At 36.1% G+C, this 19,900-nt stretch overlaps 3 protein-coding genes across 3 annotated transcripts; 2 read left to right on the top strand and 1 right to left on the bottom strand.

Annotated features, from left to right (window-relative positions):
* Positions 1 to 3,688: 3,688 nt before the first annotated feature.
* LOC107677725 (homeobox protein Nkx-2.5-like) lies at positions 3,689 to 5,687 on the top strand. Its single transcript, XM_016472747.1, has 2 exons — positions 3,689 to 4,034; positions 5,086 to 5,687. The coding sequence occupies exons 1-2, from the start codon at positions 3,689 to 3,691 to the stop codon at positions 5,685 to 5,687; spliced, it is 948 nt and encodes a 315-aa protein (XP_016328233.1).
* A 3,181-nt stretch (positions 5,688 to 8,868) lies between these two features.
* LOC107677718 (vesicle transport protein SEC20-like) lies at positions 8,869 to 10,429 on the bottom strand. Its single transcript, XM_016472737.1, has 6 exons — positions 10,287 to 10,429; positions 9,866 to 9,958; positions 9,702 to 9,793; positions 9,466 to 9,570; positions 9,267 to 9,385; positions 8,869 to 9,184 (listed from the first exon to the last, which is right to left on the bottom strand). The coding sequence occupies exons 1-6, from the start codon at positions 10,368 to 10,370 to the stop codon at positions 8,988 to 8,990; spliced, it is 690 nt and encodes a 229-aa protein (XP_016328223.1). The 5' UTR covers positions 10,371 to 10,429; the 3' UTR covers positions 8,869 to 8,987.
* Positions 10,430 to 16,210: 5,781 nt separating this feature from the next.
* LOC107677709 (muscarinic acetylcholine receptor M1-like) lies at positions 16,211 to 19,587 on the top strand. Its single transcript, XM_016472728.1, has 2 exons — positions 16,211 to 16,899; positions 18,898 to 19,587. Exons 1-2 carry the CDS (start codon positions 16,258 to 16,260, stop codon positions 19,585 to 19,587), a joined length of 1,332 nt encoding a protein of 443 aa, XP_016328214.1. The 5' UTR covers positions 16,211 to 16,257.
* Positions 19,588 to 19,900: the final 313 nt, after the last annotated feature.

Here is a 19,900-nt window from a genome sequence, read left to right as displayed (position 1 = left end):
GGAGGCGGGTTCAGCAAAACCTAAGGAGTCTAGATTAGCAAATGTGTAGTTTAATTTCACAGACAAAATAATAAGTGTTATACATTAGCTATATCGTAAAATAATGTGTTAGAAATCATTATGAAAATGGAAGTGTTATGAGAAAAGTGTCTATCTTCTGAACAGGGAATGTTTTTTGGAAGACAGTCACTTCCACATCCAGTGGCATTCATGAACTCAGCTGCCGGATGGTCTGTGAAATCATACAGGAGGAACCAGCTGCAAAAGCCTTCTTTCATTATGATTAATATAGTGACAAAGCCTTTTTGAAATATGAGCATATTAACATGTTTCAATGTGAGCGAGTAGTCAAAACTATTCTGAGTTATCCAAAGGAGAGCAGGTCATCTGACTCCCATCGGGAGCAATCATGTTACTGTCTGTCCGACTAATCCACTGCCAAAGCTGTGAACATGAGTTTATAAAGAAACTTGCACGAGACGTGCAAGACAAATGATGTGATGACAAAACGCACAGCTCTAAGTCGCCGTAATGATTTCCTTCTTCTGTACTTCATGCAATATTACAAATGATCTACATCTGATTTTACAGTCCTCACATTTTGTTTTGTTTTGCAACTTCAACTTTGTATTTTTTATTTCAATTCATGAATTAATAATGTGTAGGCTATTTAACTTTTAGGGATGAACTACACAAAAATGCATGTATAGTTAAAGTCTTCATATAGTTTGATTTAGGCTAGTTAAACATTTTAATCATTGTAATAATAAATAATGACTATAACTTTGAATCTATGAAATGTCACTTTATCTTTTCTTTCTTTCACGTTAAAACCGTCCAGTTATAATTTAACCGACACAAGATTGCTCACAAATAAACATTAGAAACAATTGGAAAAGTGGACCTTGGTTTTATAAAAGTACTTCGTTAAAATCTATATGTTGTCGGACATAAAAACATGTAGCAAGCGAGAAAGTATTTAGAAAAGCGGATTCTTGATACAAAATAAAGGTAAAACTCCTTAATTGGTGTATAAATTATATATATATATATATATATATATATATATATAGGCCTATATATACACATATATACACACACACACATATGTATGCATACATAATTGAACACAATAACAAAAAATGTAATTTTAATTAAAATAATTGTTTAAAAATAAGCGTCACAATGTAAAGAAAACATTTGTGAATATTTAGGCAAATTCTATAATAAAAAGCTGACTTGGCATTTAGCACGGGTCCGATTTAGTTGAAGAAAGTCTAAACACAGCTGCCTATATGTGTTAAGTGTTAAAAACGTGTTAAATTAAATGCAAGACCATTCAAATCCGCAGGCAGGTCTCGTGCATGAGCTTCCTTCAGGAGGTGTTAAATCTGGAAGTGATTGACGGGGATGAAGAGCTGCGCAGGTCTGTGTTTCAGTCCGGGCTCTCATCACTGCAGCAGACTCCTTTAGATAACACCCGTCTCACCCCTCTGCCACATCATTTCCTAAGCAGGTCGGCCTACAGGAAGTTTTCAAGAACGTTATCCAACTCTTTATCTGCTCCAAATGCGCTGTTGAAAGACAAACCTGCAGATGCAGTTGCTTTGTGGGAGTCTGTGCCTCTTCTTCTCTCGACCATGTAGTCTGTCATAATATTTATTTCAGAAATGCATCAAACAAGACGAATTATTCGACTGCTCCAAGCAAGCTCTGTCTCAGAAAATCGTAGTAAACTCTCAGAAACATTTGCACGTTTTCTGCTCCATCCGTCATGAGGACTGTCACTGACTGCAGTGGCGCTCAGTGGAGGAGATGCTTCATAAATCACCCTGATATAAAGCAGTTTCAATAAGCTGCGGAGTCAGTTTACTTTATTTCACCAATTATTGCAGCGACGGATAAGGGAGTGTTGATTCACTCATAGAGGAAAGTGCTCGCGTTCATTTATCAGAAACGCCTGTCTGAGACTCGGACGCACTGATATTCTCCAAAACTATAAACATGAAGCTCTAGTGCAGACACGGGCACCATTTACTCTGCAGCATTAGACATAAAATAAACGATAACGCTGTCTGTCTCCTCTGCACAAGCACAAACTATGACTAATATCCAGAAGAACGGCACCACTGTCCACTGCTGCTGCCAAAAAAATGGATTAAAAAGTGTTCATGTTGCAGCATAATTATTTTTTTTATAAATATGACTAATTTAATAATTGCTTGGGGGAGCTTGTAATTGTTATTATTATTATTATTAGGCCTATTAGCCTATTATTATTGATGAATTAGGCAAATGGAAATGGACAACCCGATCTCATGAAAGTGCGTTTCAATACCACGAGGTTCTATTTTTATTTGGCGTACTATTAATATGCAGAAATTGACTCTGGCGTGCATATAATACGCAATGGTTAGGATTAAGGGTGTGTGGGGTAGGCCTATTAGCCTATATGTTCGCCAAAACTGCGTATCATATGCACGCCAAGATATTGTATCATATGCACGCAAAAGTCAATTTCTGCGTATAAATAGCACGCCAAATAGAAACCAAAAATCGTGCTATTGATATGCATTTTCATGAGACCGGGCTCAAATGGATTACAGTAATGAATTACAGAACAAGGCTGAGTAACGTGTAACGGATCGTGTAACGTGTTACCGGATTATCGCAGATGTACAAAATTCGATTAAATGAAAATAAAATAAATACAGATGAATTAAAAGTTAAAATAAACATTTAGAATTAAAACGTAGTAACATAATATAAAAGAAAATAAACTAGGCTATCTGTATTGTCTAAATAGAAAATGCAATAGAAAATATCTTAAATAAATGTGTCTATGTATGTATATATTCAAATGAATGATTATTGAATCATTTCAAAGTTATAAATAAATAATTCAAAAATATAAAATAAAAGAAGTCCTATAACTGGCATAGCGTGTTACCAAAATATCATCAGTCACATAAATCTAGAAGTCTACACTGTACATGTGTTCTTGTAATATCCATATAATTTCCGCCACACCGGTCTATATTTTATATGAATTGCCATATGTTGCTCTTCTGCTGCATGCGGCTGTTCGGCGTGGGTGGGTTTCTGGTTTGTTGTCATCTGTTATCACGTCTTGATAACAAACCCAGTGGCACCAGAATCTTTCAGTGGTAGACAGTTGGGTTTGTCATTGCAGGTTTCAGGTTCCGGCAGTGGCACTGTCTGGTCCCTTGGGGAAAACTCTTCTCTGGCCTGTATGGTTTCCTCTGGATTAAGCAATTAAGAAGAAAACAAACAAACTGACTGCACACTTTTGCGCTGTGGATATGGATATGGATAAATCAATTTTAATATGGATAAAAGCAATGTTTGTTGGTGTGAGTAAAGTTGCTATAATTGGTGGATATTTATCTTATGCATGGACTTGTATGGAGGTCTCACAAATCATTTTAATATTATGCGTCTTTGGCCAATGAAAAGCTCTGAAATGTTGTGCGCGCTGCTGACCCCGCCCCTCTGCCTCATTACAGCAGGCAGTCACTCCTTACACCCCGAAAGTGTGTTATGAGGGCTCCATTAGAAAGGTGAACGTGGGTTTCTACCTCTAAACACAAAAGTTTAAGCCTATTCATTAAACCACTCCGCACCCCTGATAAATGTTAACCGGGTCGCCCAAGAGGACCATCATTCCATGGCAATGTTCTCCAGCCAGATGACTTCCACTCCTTTCTCAGTGCGGGACATATTGAACCTGGAGCAGAATCAGGAGGACTTGGTCTCTCTGGACATGTCTCAGCGGCTGGACAGTGCCCTTATTCCGACCTCATCCTGCATGCTGTCCACTTTCAAACAAGAGCAGTTCATGGAAATGCCATCTGGAGCCTCTCTGTTCAGCGAAGACCTTCAGGACGACAAAGGCCACAAAAACAGCTCTCTGAACTTCGGTACCGCTGCCTTTTATGGGAAGAACTTCCTAGAAATGGACTATGTTAAAGACGCAAAGACGGATGACACGTTTGAAGACAAAGAGACAAAAGGTGAGCCTCCACAGGAGTCGGACATTTATTGGAAATTAAACACAGATGCGTTTCAAGATTGTTTAAATTCTCAGCAAGCTCAGCTGAAAAATGTACAACCCGGATTGATACAAAAAAAAAAAAAAAACATTTTAAACAAGTTGTCTAGATTGGTTATAACACTAATTAGGCTACCATAAATCAATACGACAATTGTAATTTTTTTCGTAATTTTTATTCTGCTTTTTAGTAATAGAACTCAGTAATTAAAATCAGTACGTGCACTCTTAAAAATAGCCCAAAGTTATTATTATTATTATTATTATTATTATTATTATTATTATTAGGCATCTTTGGTTCCATAGTGAAACTTTTAACATCCACCGATCTTTTTATACTGGAAAAAAAGGTTCTTCAGATTAAAATGTTTTTCACACTTATAGGAAAAATAGTTCTTTTAAGAACTGTTCACAGAAAGATTCTTTAGGGAATCCAAAATAGTTATTTTATGTCATCGCTGCGGAAACTCACCCGTGCACAAAAATCAACTCAATTACTCAACTACAATTTTAAATGTTTTAAATTACGTTTTAAAATTTTAAAGTAGGCCTAAAATCCAAGAGGTTCAAACGTTACAACTTGCAGTGAAAAGACCACTTATTAGTAAGTAGGCTAAGTAAATAAATACATACATAAATAAATAAATACTACATCATGATCAGGTTCACTTTATTTGTACCCATAGGTAGACTAGGTTTGCAGTGTTATGAGTTCTCACATCTTTCACATTTTACAGACACCACAAACATTAACCAACATATATGATAAAAGTGCTTTAAGGTTCCCAGCATCACTAAAAAACCGCCTAGACTAAAAACAACAAATTACCAAAAATTAAATAAACAACATTGTTCCTAAGACCTATCCTTATTCAACTGAGTGATACATCCTACATGGCTTATGCTACACGGTTTAATTTCTAAATGGAATGCATGGATAAAAACAATTGTTATTAAATTGACGATTTGTGTCCCATTCAATTCTATCAATGAAATAACTCGTCCATTTTCAGACATCAGCTGCTCTCAGGAAGATCCAAGTGAAGATCTGAAGCTGGATGATGCGGATCGACCCAAGCAGAGGAAAAGGAGGAAGCCTCGTGTTCTGTTCTCTCAAGCGCAGGTGTACGAGCTGGAGCGACGCTTCAAACAGCAGAAATACCTCTCCGCACCTGAGAGAGATCATCTAGCCAGCGTGCTCAAACTCACCTCCACACAGGTCAAGATCTGGTTCCAGAACAGACGCTACAAGTGCAAGAGGCAGCGTCAGGACCAGACCCTGGAGATGGTGGGCATCGCTCCTCCGAGACGCATCTCGGTGCCGGTTTTGGTTCGGGATGGAAAACCGTGCCTGGGCGACGCTTCCACATACAACACCTCTTACAATGTGGGGATCAATCATTTCACCTACAACACCTACCCAGCCTTTAGTAATTTCCCGAGTCCGGGCAACACGAACTACTCATGCAGCTATCCGTCGAGCATGTCCTCCATCCAGCCCTCACAGTCCAACAGCAACTACATCAACTTTGGAGTTGGGGATCTAAATAACGTCCAGGCTTCGTTTCAGTCCAGTAGCGGGGTTCCCTCACTACACGGCATCCGAGCTTGGTGAAAAAAAAAGAACTTTAATTGCATGCATCATTTCTATGGACATTTACATTCAAATGACAAATGATCATTTGAATAGACAGAATCCAGGCCTGGTTGGGTTCGCTCTGTCACATACGTTCATTTTTAGGCTTTAATATTTTATATACGCATTGTTTTCTTTAAAAACCTGTCTGAATAATTTGCTTGCACTTGAGTTAAATTATGAGCGATAAACCGCACGTGAAATATATTGGTAGATTATTTATAATTTTTCCCCACATGGCCTTTAAAACTCGGGCGAAGTTACCAAGTTATCTATCTTTCTTTCTTTCTTTCTTTCTTTCTTTCTTTCTTTCTTTCTTTCCAAGGTCATTTGAATAGACAGAATCCAGGCCTGGTTGGGTTCGCTCTGTCACATACGTTCATTTTTAGGCTTTAATATTTTATATACGCATTGTTTTCTTTAAAAACCTGTCTGAATAATTTGCTTGCACTTGAGTTAAATTATGAGCGATAAACCGCACGTGAAATATATTGGTAGATTATTTATAATTTTTCCCCACATGGCCTTTAAAACTCGGGCGAAGTTACCAAGTTATCTATCTTTCTTTCTTTCTTTCTTTCTTTCTTTCTTTCTTTCCAAGGTCAGTCTCATTTTTTTTAAATAAAAAACTGACAGACAAATGATATAGACTGTAACCAATAAAGGGCATAAATGAGCTATTATTAATAAGAAGAGAATGTCTTTGTGCATAGCCAGAAGTACCTCACGAATACGGCTCGAATTGAGGTTTTGTTATTCATTTGCGTGTGTAAGTCTAATAGTAAACTTTTTGAAGAAATAATAAAGGCTTTTCAAGAATGCAATTATTATTTGGTTTGTGTAACAATTAAAAATATTATCCTATTAACAACAACAATAGCCTACTAATAATTAATATTTGACGTAATTAATAGCCTAGTCGTAAATTATATTTACGAATTGCATTCCTAAAACTGATAAACACTTTATTATTATTATTATTATTATTATATTTGCTGAACCCTGCTTTTACTTAACAATTCTTATTCCTGTTCCTTATTCTTTTTCTTAATATAGGCTTAGCTTAATAAATAAATAAATTAATTAATTTAAACAAATAACATTTTTTTAAAATAATTTACTATTTAAAATGTTATGTTTGGTCACTGTTTTAACGAAAGGTGACGCTGAGACATATTTCTTCTCTATGACTTATCCATCAAATAAAAATACTGAAATAATAATAATATGTAATCAGGACGTTTCAGCGAGGACTTGAACCGAGGTGAAAACTTGCGCTGTAAACGTGTAGAAATAATCCGAAAATGCAAATAGTCTGCTCCAGACGACATTCTTCCTTCTTCATTGACAGGTCTTCAGAGTAAAACGTTTGGACCCGATTTGCGAGTTTCGGCAACAGATACCCAAACCTTGACCATTACAATTGTTGTATGCTATTCTTGCAAAGGTTGATGTCACACTTGATTGACAACACAAAAGTGCTCTGCTTAGTGTGCAGAATGGCACAATTTGCTTGACATGGAGAGGTAAGGGTGCATGGCTGCGCATGCAAAGACTTGGATGGAGGAGGGAAGTTAATCCACATTTGCTGCCACTTAAAATGAGTAATAGATTGTCCTCGGGCATCTCTCTGGCCTCTCCACACATATCAGAGAACACAATTCCCCCTCTCCACCTCATCTACCTACAACTGAGCCAGCATCTAGCTGAAATATATATTACAATAGCAAGCTTACTGTGGAAATGATGGTCGTTTCAAGTCAAATATGGGAGGTAAAGAGAAAGGTCACACAGTCACAATAGCGGCCCACTCTTCAGAGGCGTTGAAAAGAACAAGTCAGATAACATGGACGCACGTCTCTAAAAATAACAGGCCTTGTCCTCCGGCCACAATGGAAGGAGAATGACAGAGAGAGAGAGAGAGAGAGAGAGAGAGAGACCAGGGATGGAATAATCAGCTTTTCCGGGTCTTATCGGAGGAAAGACAGGGTCGCATGCCTCTTTATCAGCGGAGCTCTGATTATGGCCATAGCTTTTCTGAGCTTTTCCCCGTGATACTCTGGTTCTGTCCTGCATAGCTGCTGCTTCATCACTGCCTGGGATGTGAGTTTAACTCACCTACATTGCCTGTCATACTGTAGGTGTCCATGTGACAGCCTCCAGCGTCTAGCATGGGTTCAGCTGGAGGCATCAAACCTAGAAACTGAGGACTAGTGCAAACACCGACGGTTAAACCTAGAAGGCTTATCTTTAAAAAATACATTGTATTATGTAGTTTTCATAAAAAATAAGCCTTAAAAACGACAGTAAAGACATTTAAAACACACACACACACAAAATTGGCAGCTCAACTGTTTTTAATATTGATAATAATCAGAAATGTTTCTTCAGAATGATTTCTGAAGACCATGTGACTCTGAAGACTGGAGTAATGATGCTGAAAATACAGCTTTACATCACAGGAATAAATTACATTTGAACAAATATTCAAACATAAAAGAGTTATTTATAATATTTCACAATAGTACCGTTTTTACTGCATTTTCGATCAAATAAATGAAGTCTTTGTGAACGTAAGAGACTAAGAAAACACTAAACAAATCTTACTTTTGAACAGCAGTGTACATATAAAATTTGGTTCATAAACTATTTCGATTGTATTTATATTTAATCAGGCATTCAAATCTATAACAACTGTGATATACAAGATTCAGATACCTTTTTTTTATTTATACAACTTATAAAAACCCATGATACAAAATTTGTCATGAGAAATAATCATTGGCTTACACCGAAAAACATTTTAAAATGAAGAGATTTTATTGATAATTCACATCTTTTGCAAGATTGTTGCCGTAACAGGTCTAAATTTACGAAATTTCTCTTTATAATCGTACTCCTAATAATAATGTTATCACATTATAGTTAACAGCAAAAAATCTTTTTTATGATGTTTTAAAAATTAAATGATGACACCTACAAAATGATAACACAAATGAGTTGCTATATTTTAATAGTTTGTACAGTCAACAATAACACATCACATGCCATGTTGATTGTCTTATATGTCTTGTCTTATATATATATGTCTTATATATATATATATATATATACGCGCACACACACACACACACACGTACATATATATTTATGTATGTATTTTCATGACATGATCAACTGATTCACAAGGAAAGCAAAACATTTTTTACGGCTTGTAAGTGCATTTCTCTTATTTGATCATTTATCCATCATATGCATTGCTCATACTTTGGTCTGTATTTAAAAGAAAGGAAAAAGTCTTTTCTTCAGGATGTACAAGACTGTAGCTAGGAACAGCGCGAGAGCGAGGAAAATAAGCAGCTTGTCTGTGATTTCCCGTCGGTTGTATTTAATGATCAGCTTTCTGCCCAGCTGTATCGTTCCTGTCATGGCTTTAAACTCTTCATGGGTTTCCAACACGGTCCTGGAAGACGTCGCTACAGGAGTTAAACGAACGATACAGCATTAGTTTCCCAGCGTGCAGACTCAGATCAAATGGAAAACTTGCGGGATGCCCACCTAATGTGCTCATGGTCTCCTCGCTCTGCTGAACCTGCTGTGCCATCATCCGGCTGATGCTCATCAGACTCTCTGTTATGCCACTGGAGGTCTCAGCGAGGCTTTCTTTGGTCATCTTTCTGATTAAACGCATTAAACGAAAATGAACTCAGGCGATCAGAAGTAGCATTCAGTGAAGAAATGCTGCTTTCAAACTCACCTGTGTCTTATCGACATGTCCTCTGAATTTAACAAATCTTCCTTCTCCAGCTTATCAATGGAGAGTTTACAGGCGAGGTTGGCCTTCCTCCAAGCCGTCTGATTACTGCAAGAAGAACACTCTTCATTTGAGTCCAAATACACTGCACTCCTTCCACTTAAAGCAACTGAGCATTATTCTATCAAATGCATTAAGACTGAGAAGAACACAAGTGAAGCACATGACTTGATCATTACCTAAGCATCTGTTTTCGATGTCCTTCTGCTTTATTGAGTAGGGTCAACTTGTCAGACTCTTTGTCTTGTTCTTTTCCCATTTGCTCCAGATCCTGTTTATAATTAAACAGGTAAAGTTTAGAATTGGCTTAATCATCAGCAAATGTGCACACGTCGTTTCTCACCTGAATCCGTTGTCTAAGATTGTTTAATCTTTCTTTCACTTGAAAATTGCAATCTGTCAGTTTGCTCTGTGGTCCTGTGCATTCACTGACATCCTGCAATGTTTGAAAACATTATATTTACATGTAGTTACAGGAAACCAATTAAAATGATAATTAAATCATATATGGCACTAATAGACTATTGCAGATGTTATATTTTAAGTCAACGCAAAAGTAAAATGCTTGATTTACCATAATAGCATTAAAATGTAATTCGTCACTTATTAGAATTTTGTGGTCCTTGTAATTCATTAATTTCATCAGCATTCCTAATATTTAAATTTTTAAAATACTGTTCCTAAAATACCACAAATATGACAGCTATCGTAATGTTTAAGTTTTATAAATAAGAACACCTTGACGTTTTATAAAACATTCATACCTGAACGAGAGCCTTTATTTCTAAATCAAACTTGATGATTTCTTGTTCACATATTCGGACGTGTACATCTGCAGAGGATGCCATCGCTGCAGTCTGGACGCTGATGACTTCCGGACACAAAAGCACTGACAATTTCAAAATAAAAGTCGTGACTCTCAGCGCACAGTGCGTTTAGTTATCGTCTGAGGACTAAATGTATAAGTGTGTCAACCTGAAACCTGATGCCAGTTTTTTAAACAACTTTTAATTTTTCTATTGTGATCCATGTATGGTTGACCGTCACTGTCTTGGATATGAAAGGCTAATATTTTTTTATTTTTGTTTGACAGTAACGTTTACTTTGGTATGTGTATATATACATAAATTTTCCCCCAAAGGTTAGCAGTACACACACAGACATATATATATATATATCAGGCACTTTTATTTTACTGCTAACTTTTGGGGGATATATTAATACATGTATATATATCCCCCAATATGTGTGTGTGTGTGTGTGTGTGTGTGTGTGTGTAGCGACGTCTGCCTGTTGCTGAAAGAATAGACAAGAATCAGTGAACTGAAATAGGCTACCAAGAGTAACAAGGCGACTTGTTCTCTTGTTGTTTAGCGCCCTCTACTGTTGGCAATTGAGCAAAGATGAACTGTAGAATTGATGTAATCTGCACACTGGACAGTAAGTGGCTCCATCAATTTTAATTCCCTGAGGGGTTAACAGATTAACGCGCGAGGTTCATATAGCCAAAGTTCACAATGTTAAAAAAAAAAACGTTTGCATGCCATTGGCCCTATTACGAATGAGATGAAATGTGGGATCTGGTACACTGAGTCCAAAGGGATCTGGCGTTTGTGAGGAGTGCCAGTCGTTGTCCAGCTTCAGAGTTTGTTTGATTGTTGAGCTCTCTGAATATTTGCGTTACATGAGCGCTGGAGAGTTCAGAGCACAGGAGACAACAGATCTGGAGATGAGTCAACATCTGTACAGCAGGTGAGCTTTTCTTTATGGATTTTATGCATTACAAAAACCTGTTAGCTATATAAAACCCATGGAAATTAGAAATGGTTAACTTCATTGTGTTTTAGATTAAATGAAAACTGTTAAGCTAAGCTAAATTGTTAATGAAAGAAAATAGTCGTTCTGGGCTAAATGTGATTTATAGGTAGGCTACTCCAAACAGCATGCATTTGACATTCAAATTTAACATGACTTTGTTGGCTACATTTATTCATTTTAATTGTTTTATGGTTAATCTCACCTACTTGAACAAACGTTGCATTTTTAGGCTATGCTTTAGTGTTTTGAAATGCAGTTCATCACCTTGATTAAGTAACCTTTTTACCCTGAATATAGAGGGTAGTTACACCAGTTAAATATGGACATTTTACACAATACAGTCCTGGGGCATATTTTCACACTGTATGGGGTAAGTTGTCACAATGTAACCTGCATGCCATTAAACAGCATATTATGTGCATTTCAGCAGTAAAACAATTTTGAAACACAAAATAATTTATGAAACAGCACAAATGTTAGAAAAGTCAAAACCACTGTTTTGGCCAACAAATGATTCATGTAATTAATAAATTGTATAATCTAACATTAAAAATATGTGTGACGACTTGCCCCAGCTTGACGTCTCTGAAAAAATGTAGAGAACACATCTCAACCAGCTGAAATCTGCCTTCATTATATAATTGACTCTTGTCTGATATATTATATAGTAATTTTAGAGGCAAAAAATGATCAAAAAGTAACCACTAAACTTTGGAGTCTATTTTTTGTTACCTTACTGAGATACAGTGCTGGGTAGTAACGGATTACATGTAATCTGGATTATGTAATCAGATTCCAAAAATTGAGTACTTGTTATTAGATTATATTACATTTTAAAATACTCAGATTACAGTTACTTTTTATGGATTACATGATTACCAATTATCCACACAATGGCAGTAAATGATTTACAATTTATTGATTGACTCCCTAATTCTGCAACAACAACAAAAAATCTACTGTGTGTCATATCATTTAGCTTTGAAAATTCACAATATTGAATGACCATGTAAATGTCATATAAATTAATTTGCGATCCATGCTTCTGAATTTAAGGACAAAAGCACCTCTCAGTCAATTATACCATGTTAATATTTTAATAATTAATTCACATGTTCACAGTTCTCTGATGTTGGTTAATTGTCCAATTTACATGCAGGCAAATATATCCAATATTTAAAATGTAAAACTTTTATTTATTCATTTTAATTCTACATTTTTATGATTTAATTAAATATTATCTTTTCATCAACTCATAAACCCTCTGCGGTTCTTTCATTTAATGCAATGTTTAATGCATTTCATGATGTTATAACAAAGAATGGAATATATTTTATTTCTCTTGGCTTTTTAGAACAATAATCCCATTCAAATCTATAAACAGGTCAAAAGTAATCTAAAAGTAATCCGAAAGAATACATTACCTAAAATGAGTAATCTAGATTACATTACTGACTACAATTTTTATCATGTAATCTGTAATCAGTAACAGACTACAGTTTGTTAGTAATCTACGCAACACTGCTGAGATATACAGCTCTGGTCTTCCCCGTTTGTGAAGATTTGTCACTTCTGATCACATGACCAACCATTTTGTCCTTGACGCTTTCTTGACGCTGTGTGTTTCTTTGTGGACATAATTATAGGTGGTTAGAGGGACTTATTCATGTTTGTTTACCCATGAGCTGGACTGAAGTGTGTGTGGGGCCAAAATAAGACCACAATGAGCTTTTAAAATTCATAAATTAATGTAGATACGTTTTTGCAATAAGACAAACCGTATGCTCGCAATGGCTTTGGAAAATGCAAAATAGATTGAGGCTTAAGAAGGGACTAGCTATATAATCTTTAATTACATTATTTTGAAGATCTTGAAATAAATGTAGAATGAATGTGGACGCTGTCATACTAGTACAAATTGTATTTGAAGACTTAGTGGTCTGCACTGACCCATTTTCCACACACTTGCTTCACTTGATCTCTGTGTTCGTCATTGCTGAGGGTGGAGTGAGCTCCTCATTTTGTGAGTGATGATTTTTCATACAAAGGAACCTGTCTAACGAGATTAACTCCAGCATTCGGAAGAAGGATCTGCATCCGTGGACTAGAAAGTGCTGTTTGCCAAGTACTTAAAGTCTTTTTTGTATAGCAAGTGACATTAGAAAATATATTGGTAGTGTACTATAGGAACCGCAGAAGCTTACTTCTATAATGCCACTGTCTTTGACATTCACTCACTCACTCGATTGCTAACTTCAGCAGACGGACTCCTGTGAGGTTGCATCGTATGGTCCTGTAAAAACAACAAATATAACAACAGATTTGCTCTTTCATTTAACAGATGCTTTTATACACAGTACAGTATTTGCGATACGTGCACTCTAAAAAATGCTGAGTGTAAGATAAAGGCTTTGAATAAGTAATACAATAATATTCTGATGCAAATTTTTATCTATTTATTCAAAAATACATTATAACGAAATACATTGGCTCTTCTATTATGTATTATATTTTAATTTCTGCATTAAAATTAATTTTGATATTTTCAGGGGCATGAGATAAGAAAAATTATCTTAAAATAATTAAATTATTTTAACCCAAAAGTTGGGTTAGTCCATATTTGACCCAAAGTTGGGTTGAAACAACCCAGCATTTTTTAGAGTGTAGCTACATACAGTGTTATCCCTTGAGTTGCTACAGCACAAGTGAATTAAATACACATGAAGGGTTATTTCAGGATGACGATGTTGACTTTGCAGCGCTGGCTGTAGCGCGTGTTTCAAGCTGGCCATTAATAAACAAGCTAACATGAACAAATACTCCCTGGCTTTTGTAACTAATCAGAGTATACTGTTCTTATTAAGGGTCATGGCAGATGCTTTGTTGCAGTCATTCCAATCAAATTTGAATGGAAACTTATAGGCTATAGTTTTAGTTCCTATACAATCGTCATCACCATAGTAAAAAGTCACAGTATTTTCGTTTTTAAAATAAACAAATGTCATTACACTCTTAAAAATGCTGGGTTAAATATAACCCAGCGCTGGGTTAAAAAGGGACAAACCCAGCGGCTGGGTTGTTTTGAACCCAACCGCTGGGTCAAAACAACCCAATAGCTGGGTTTGTCCCTTTTTAACCCAGCGCTGGGTTATATTTAACCCAGCATTTTTTACAGTGTAAGATAAAGGCTTTGAATAAGTAATACAATAATATTCTGATGCAAATTTTTATCTATTTATTCAAAAATACATTATAACGAAATACATTGGCTCTTCTATTATGTATTATATTTTAATTTCTGCATTAAAATTAATTTTGATATTTTCAGGGGCATGAGATAAGAAAAATGTCAGGTCTTGATATCAGAAAAACTGACTTATTATTTTTTTTAAATGTTGTCAACCAACATAGACAAACATTCAGAAAAGTAAAACAGGAAATTATGTCACAGAGAGGACCCCTACAGACCCTATTTTCCCCCCTCAAATTCCTTTTTTTCCCCATTTTAATGTTTTCTGAACTTTTTTAATGGTTAAATAAAAATTGTATTAATTCAAAAGCATGTGTAATTCATTTAAATCATGAAACCTATACAATGTAACAGCAATTTATTAAAAGTTTAACAAAAATTACATGTTTAGGGCCCTATAAAATCTGTTTTATTTTTTCTCAAATTCCATTTTTATTATTTACAAATTCTGTGTTTTCCATTTTCATTTTTCTAGATTCAATTTTAAGGGATTAATTAAATGTTTATAATCAAAACCAATGTCTAATTAATTGAATTCATAAAACCAACTTACTTGATTGATTTGTTTACAATAATAGGGCCCTGTGAAATATTTAGTTTATTTTTTTTCCAGAAATTATGTGTTCTGTATTTTCATTTTTATGGTAATCAAACCTACTGTAAAAAGTAAAACATGGAAGAAAAATTATGATTATTCATTTAAAACGTTTTTATAATAATTGTATTATTATTACTATCATTATTATTATTTATTTTTCATTATTACATTAAGATGTACATTCTACTGTCACAATTTTCGTCACAACTTCTTCAAGCTAAACCAAGCTTTTATTTTGACGGGTTGCCTTGAAGACCTTTAGTTTCTGTGTGTATGTGAAATGGCGATAGTTTTTCTCAAATGAAACAGCTCTGGAGATGTTGTTCATGTGTTCATGTCCTCATTTAGTGAGTGGCAGAGGCTTTTAAGTGTTATGTGTGTAGTAAACAAAACCGCACGTCTGCGCCCTTCATTCACACAGAGACACGCAGAAAATGCAGGATTCATATTTAAATAGTTATTTTACGGTTTAATATTCACAGTCCATATCGCCATTTGATTTAAGTGTACTGACCTACTTTTGATTTATTCATCCAAATTTTGACAAAATCTGTGACATTACGCGCTATACAGTAAATTACATTTTTATGACTGGATTCCGCCCACGTTTTCCGCATTGAAATCAAACTTTGTGTGACAAAGAAAGGTTAGTTTAGGTTGTAAAATGTCATGTGGTGCAACTTCCAAAAATGTAATAATATTTATAATTATTGTTAAAAAAAAACAAATATGACTATTTCTTATTTTTCCTCTTTGTGTGTAAACTTTTTTAATTGAGAGTTTGTATGAATTAAACATGCAATATATTCTTACAACCTATAGCATGATGTTTATAGTGTGATTGTTTTTATTTATTTATTTTGTTTGTCTACAGTACACAGAATGATCAAAAATCAGGACTCCCCTAAAATATGCGAATTGAAGAATGCACTGGCTCTTTAAAGGACAAAGATAATCTCATCTTTCCTGCCATCTTCAGTTCATAATGAACGCCACCTCATTCACTCTGAATCTCACCAGTTTAAGCAACGGGACAGATGTGGCGGTCTCTGGTCCCGTCACCTGGAGGATGGCCATGATCACTCTCATAACCGTCCCACTCTCCATCATCACCATCATAGGCAACGTCCTGGTCATGATCTCTTTTCGGGTCAACCCGCTCCTGAGGACAGTGAGCAACTACTTCCTCTTAAGCTTGGCCGTGGCAGACTTCATTTTGGGCGCCGTCTCGATGAACCTCTACACTACCTACATCCTGATCGGCCAGTGGACTTTAGGAAACCTCGCCTGTGATGTGTGGCTGGCTTTGGATTATGTGGCAAGCAACGCCTCTGTTATGAACCTGCTGGCCATCAGTGTCGACCGCTACCTCTCTGTCATGCGACCTCTGACCTATCGGGCCACTAGAACGCCCAGAAGAGCGGCGGTGCTGATTACTCTAGCGTGGACCGTCTCGTTTGTGCTTTGGGCTCCAGCTATTTTGTTCTGGCAGTATATAGTGGGTGAACGGACTGTTCCAGAAGGAGAGTGTTCAGTGCAGTTCCTGTCTCAGCCTGTGATCACATTCGGGACGGCCATCGCCGCATTTTACCTGCCGGTGAGCGTGATGGTGGCGTTGTACTGGCGCGTGTACCGTGAGACAGAGAAACGCTCTCAGCAGCTCGCTGGACTCATCGCTTCACAGGGAGGACGCACTGGAAACACATCTCAGGTGGGTTTCAAATGGACTCGTCCATTATTTTACATTTTATGTCAGTAAAAGTTTATTTGTTAGCATCAGTGATTCCATGAAGAACCTTTAACACCATGGAAACTTTCCATTCTACAAAACGTTCTTTATAGTGGATAAAAAGGTTTTTAGATTTAGAATGTTCTTTACACTATAGGAGAAAAAAATATTCTTTTAAGAACTGTTCACTGAAAGGTTCTTAAGGGAATCAAAAATGGTTCTTCTGGAGAAAAAAAAAACCACATTTGGGCTGTAAAAAATTTTGTTTTTTTAAAAATACAATTAACGCAGCATCCTTTTTTTCAATTTATAGTTTGTGAAGATTGTTTTAGGTTCACTCAAATTAAAAGTTGTTATACTTTTCAAAGCCTATTAAATGTTACAAATTATGGTTTTCAGTTATACTGTAACGTTGAATGGCTATAATTAATGGCTATATTTGAGGCAAAAATGCTTTTAATAGAGACTTCAGTTGTATTAGGCTATTGTGGTATCAATTGGTCCTCATTAAAAATAGGCTACTTAGTAAAAAGATGCCTTTAAACATCTTTTTAAAATATACCTTTATGTTGTGTCTATATTCATTTGGAGATTCAATGTGGAATTATGACAATATAAATATTAATATGTGATTAATCATGATTAATTACAGAAAAATGTGATTAATTAATTGTTTAATTGATTGACAACACTAATATATATGTGTGTGTGTGTGTGTGTGTGTGTGTGTGTGTGTGTGTGTGTGTGTGTGTGTGTTTCCAAATAAAAAAAAAAAATTCTTTCCCAGAAAAAGTGGGAAAAAAGTTTAGAAAAGTGGGCAAAGCATAATGTGCACACTTACCAGTCAATGAAGACGAAGAAGAGAATGATGTGTAGCTCCCAGCGCCTATTTATACTATAGTCGCACCGGTAGTGACGTCATGGCTGTCGCCGGCCAACGAGTTGGTGTTTTTTCAATGTATGCTTCAGACACGGGTCACGACGAGGCGTTCCCCATAGCGACCCCTAGAGGACGCAGTTCGAAGTTCCCATGAAAGGGAACTAAAGTTTTATATTTTAATGTTAACATAATGATTCCAATAAATTGATGTAACAGGATGAAACGTTGTAAACTGAGACAAACAAATACCTATTCAAACAAAATATCACAGAATAAAAAAAATCTATTTCTAATAATTACTAATGTTTGTGCTATTGTTTTTCCACCTAAAATGACATCACATCTCAGAGGATGATATAAGGAACTGGATTTATTTGACCTATATATATATATTTATTCCCAAGAAAAATTATGGTTTCGAAAAAGCAATAAGGTACAGACCAACCATGATGTGTTACATGCTATTGCTAGTGAGAGCCAGTGTTATTTTAGTATAATTTATGTACTATTATAGACTTTATTAATATTTTGAGTTTACTTTTTTTAAAATCATTTTTATATGTAATTTTCTTATGTTTTTGTAATTCTTTATTTTTTTAGCTTTATTTTTATTTCAATTTTAGTAATTTTAGTACATCAACTTAAACTTATTTCAGTTAGTTGCCAAGGCAAAAATCTTAAATGAAAATTGAAAAAAAATGTATATATATTACATTTTACGTTTTTTTTTTCAGCTTTATTTCAATTACTGAAAACATTTTTTTTATCATTCTAGAGACCTTTTATTGGACAAAAATATGTATAAAATCATAATTTTGGTCCATTTTGCTCATAGAAAAAGACTTAAAATTTCCTATTTGTATTTCTGATAAAAGCATAATTTGTTATTGTTGTTAATGAACATTAGCATATGCTTGACCCTGAAGCTAACAGACATGGACTACAAGAAACAAACTACTCCTTTGGAGTTCAAGTGGTCATTAAATAAGCTTAAAATCATTCCAACTGAAGTAAACCAATACATGCCATTTTTACTGAAGAAATAGCAAAGACGTTGCGTGTTTACATTACATTTGTGCCATATATTTGATGTCTCCCAGAGATCCTGTCACAGCAATTCTCGCAGCGTTGAAGACGTCAGACCACAAACAGACCAGAACCAGCATAAGAAGACACACAGCACCATCTGTCCAATCATTACCCACCGGACAGCAGCGTGGTGGAAGAAACAAAGGGAAAGAGACGAGACGTCCAACTCATGTACCACATACAGCCATCCACAGATGCACACGGACTGCGTTTCTCCAACACCAGACGACAATAACAAATACATTCCACTCGTTCGGATGGACAAGGCCACAGTCAGTAATCTTCCCAATGACTGCAATGCCACCAAGAGGAGCTGTGAGTCAGCTGTGAATTCCCCTATGAACCCTATAACCACGAGTGCCATGCAAGCTCCCACTCGATCGCTGGCCCGCAGAGCCCGGACCTCGGGCCTGATCAGGGAGAAGAAAGCGGCCCGGACCCTCAGTGCCATTCTCCTGGCTTTCATTGTAACATGGACACCCTACAACATCATGGTCCTGGTGTCCACTTTTTGTGAAGACTGCGTTCCTGAGGGCCTGTGGCAGCTGGGATACTGGCTCTGCTACGTCAACAGCACGGTCAACCCCGTCTGCTACGCGCTCTGTAACAAGCACTTCCAGGTCACGTTCAGGGCGCTGCTGCTCTGCAGGTGGAAGGAGCATAAGAAGGGGATCAGATGGAGCCCGGCGGGAAATGGCTGATTGCATCATGACGTTTGTTAAGAGTTGGGGTTTCTCTTCATGATAGCAGTGATTCAGCACTGGTTGATAAATGCTGATCTTTATTATGATGCCAAAGAGCATGTGGGCTTCAAAAGATCCTAGAGATCAAAGTTGTGCATCAAATGTATGAAGTTCAGACCAGCTGTTTGTGAAATTGTATCTTGGCAGGACATGTAGCAGTTTTTCAATTTGAATAGCCTTACTTGACGCATTCAAAATATAAAATGTAGCAGCTGGGTATGTGTTTATCAAGCATAAACTCTTTTAACGCTCTGGTATTGTTCGGTCCGAA

This window comes from Sinocyclocheilus anshuiensis, unplaced genomic scaffold, assembly GCF_001515605.1.
Source record: "Sinocyclocheilus anshuiensis isolate Anshui unplaced genomic scaffold, SAMN03320099.WGS_v1.1 scaffold969, whole genome shotgun sequence".
NCBI classification, from domain to species: Eukaryota; Metazoa; Chordata; class Actinopteri; order Cypriniformes; family Cyprinidae; genus Sinocyclocheilus; species Sinocyclocheilus anshuiensis.
Note: the sequence above shows the minus strand (reverse complement) of the source record. Positions and strands in the feature narration are given on the sequence as shown.

Excerpts from the sequence above, each read along its gene's own strand:
- LOC107677725 (XM_016472747.1), top strand. The coding sequence starts at position 3,689 with ATGGCAATGTTCTCCAGCCAGATGACTTCCACTCCTTTCTCAGTGCGG. Across the intron at positions 4,035-5,085 it reads TGAAGACAAAGAGACAAAAG|ACATCAGCTGCTCTCAGGAA; the intron begins GTGAGCCTCCAC and ends GTCCATTTTCAG.
- LOC107677718 (XM_016472737.1), bottom strand. The coding sequence starts at position 10,370 with ATGGCATCCTCTGCAGATGTACACGTCCGAATATGTGAACAAGAAATC. Across the intron at positions 9,386-9,465 it reads GACATGTCGATAAGACACAG|AAAGATGACCAAAGAAAGCC; the intron begins GTGAGTTTGAAA and ends GCGTTTAATCAG. Across the intron at positions 9,185-9,266 it reads GGAGACCATGAGCACATTAG|CGACGTCTTCCAGGACCGTG; the intron begins GTGGGCATCCCG and ends TAACTCCTGTAG.
- LOC107677709 (XM_016472728.1), top strand. The coding sequence starts at position 16,258 with ATGGCCATGATCACTCTCATAACCGTCCCACTCTCCATCATCACCATC. Across the intron at positions 16,900-18,897 it reads GCACTGGAAACACATCTCAG|AGATCCTGTCACAGCAATTC; the intron begins GTGGGTTTCAAA and ends GATGTCTCCCAG.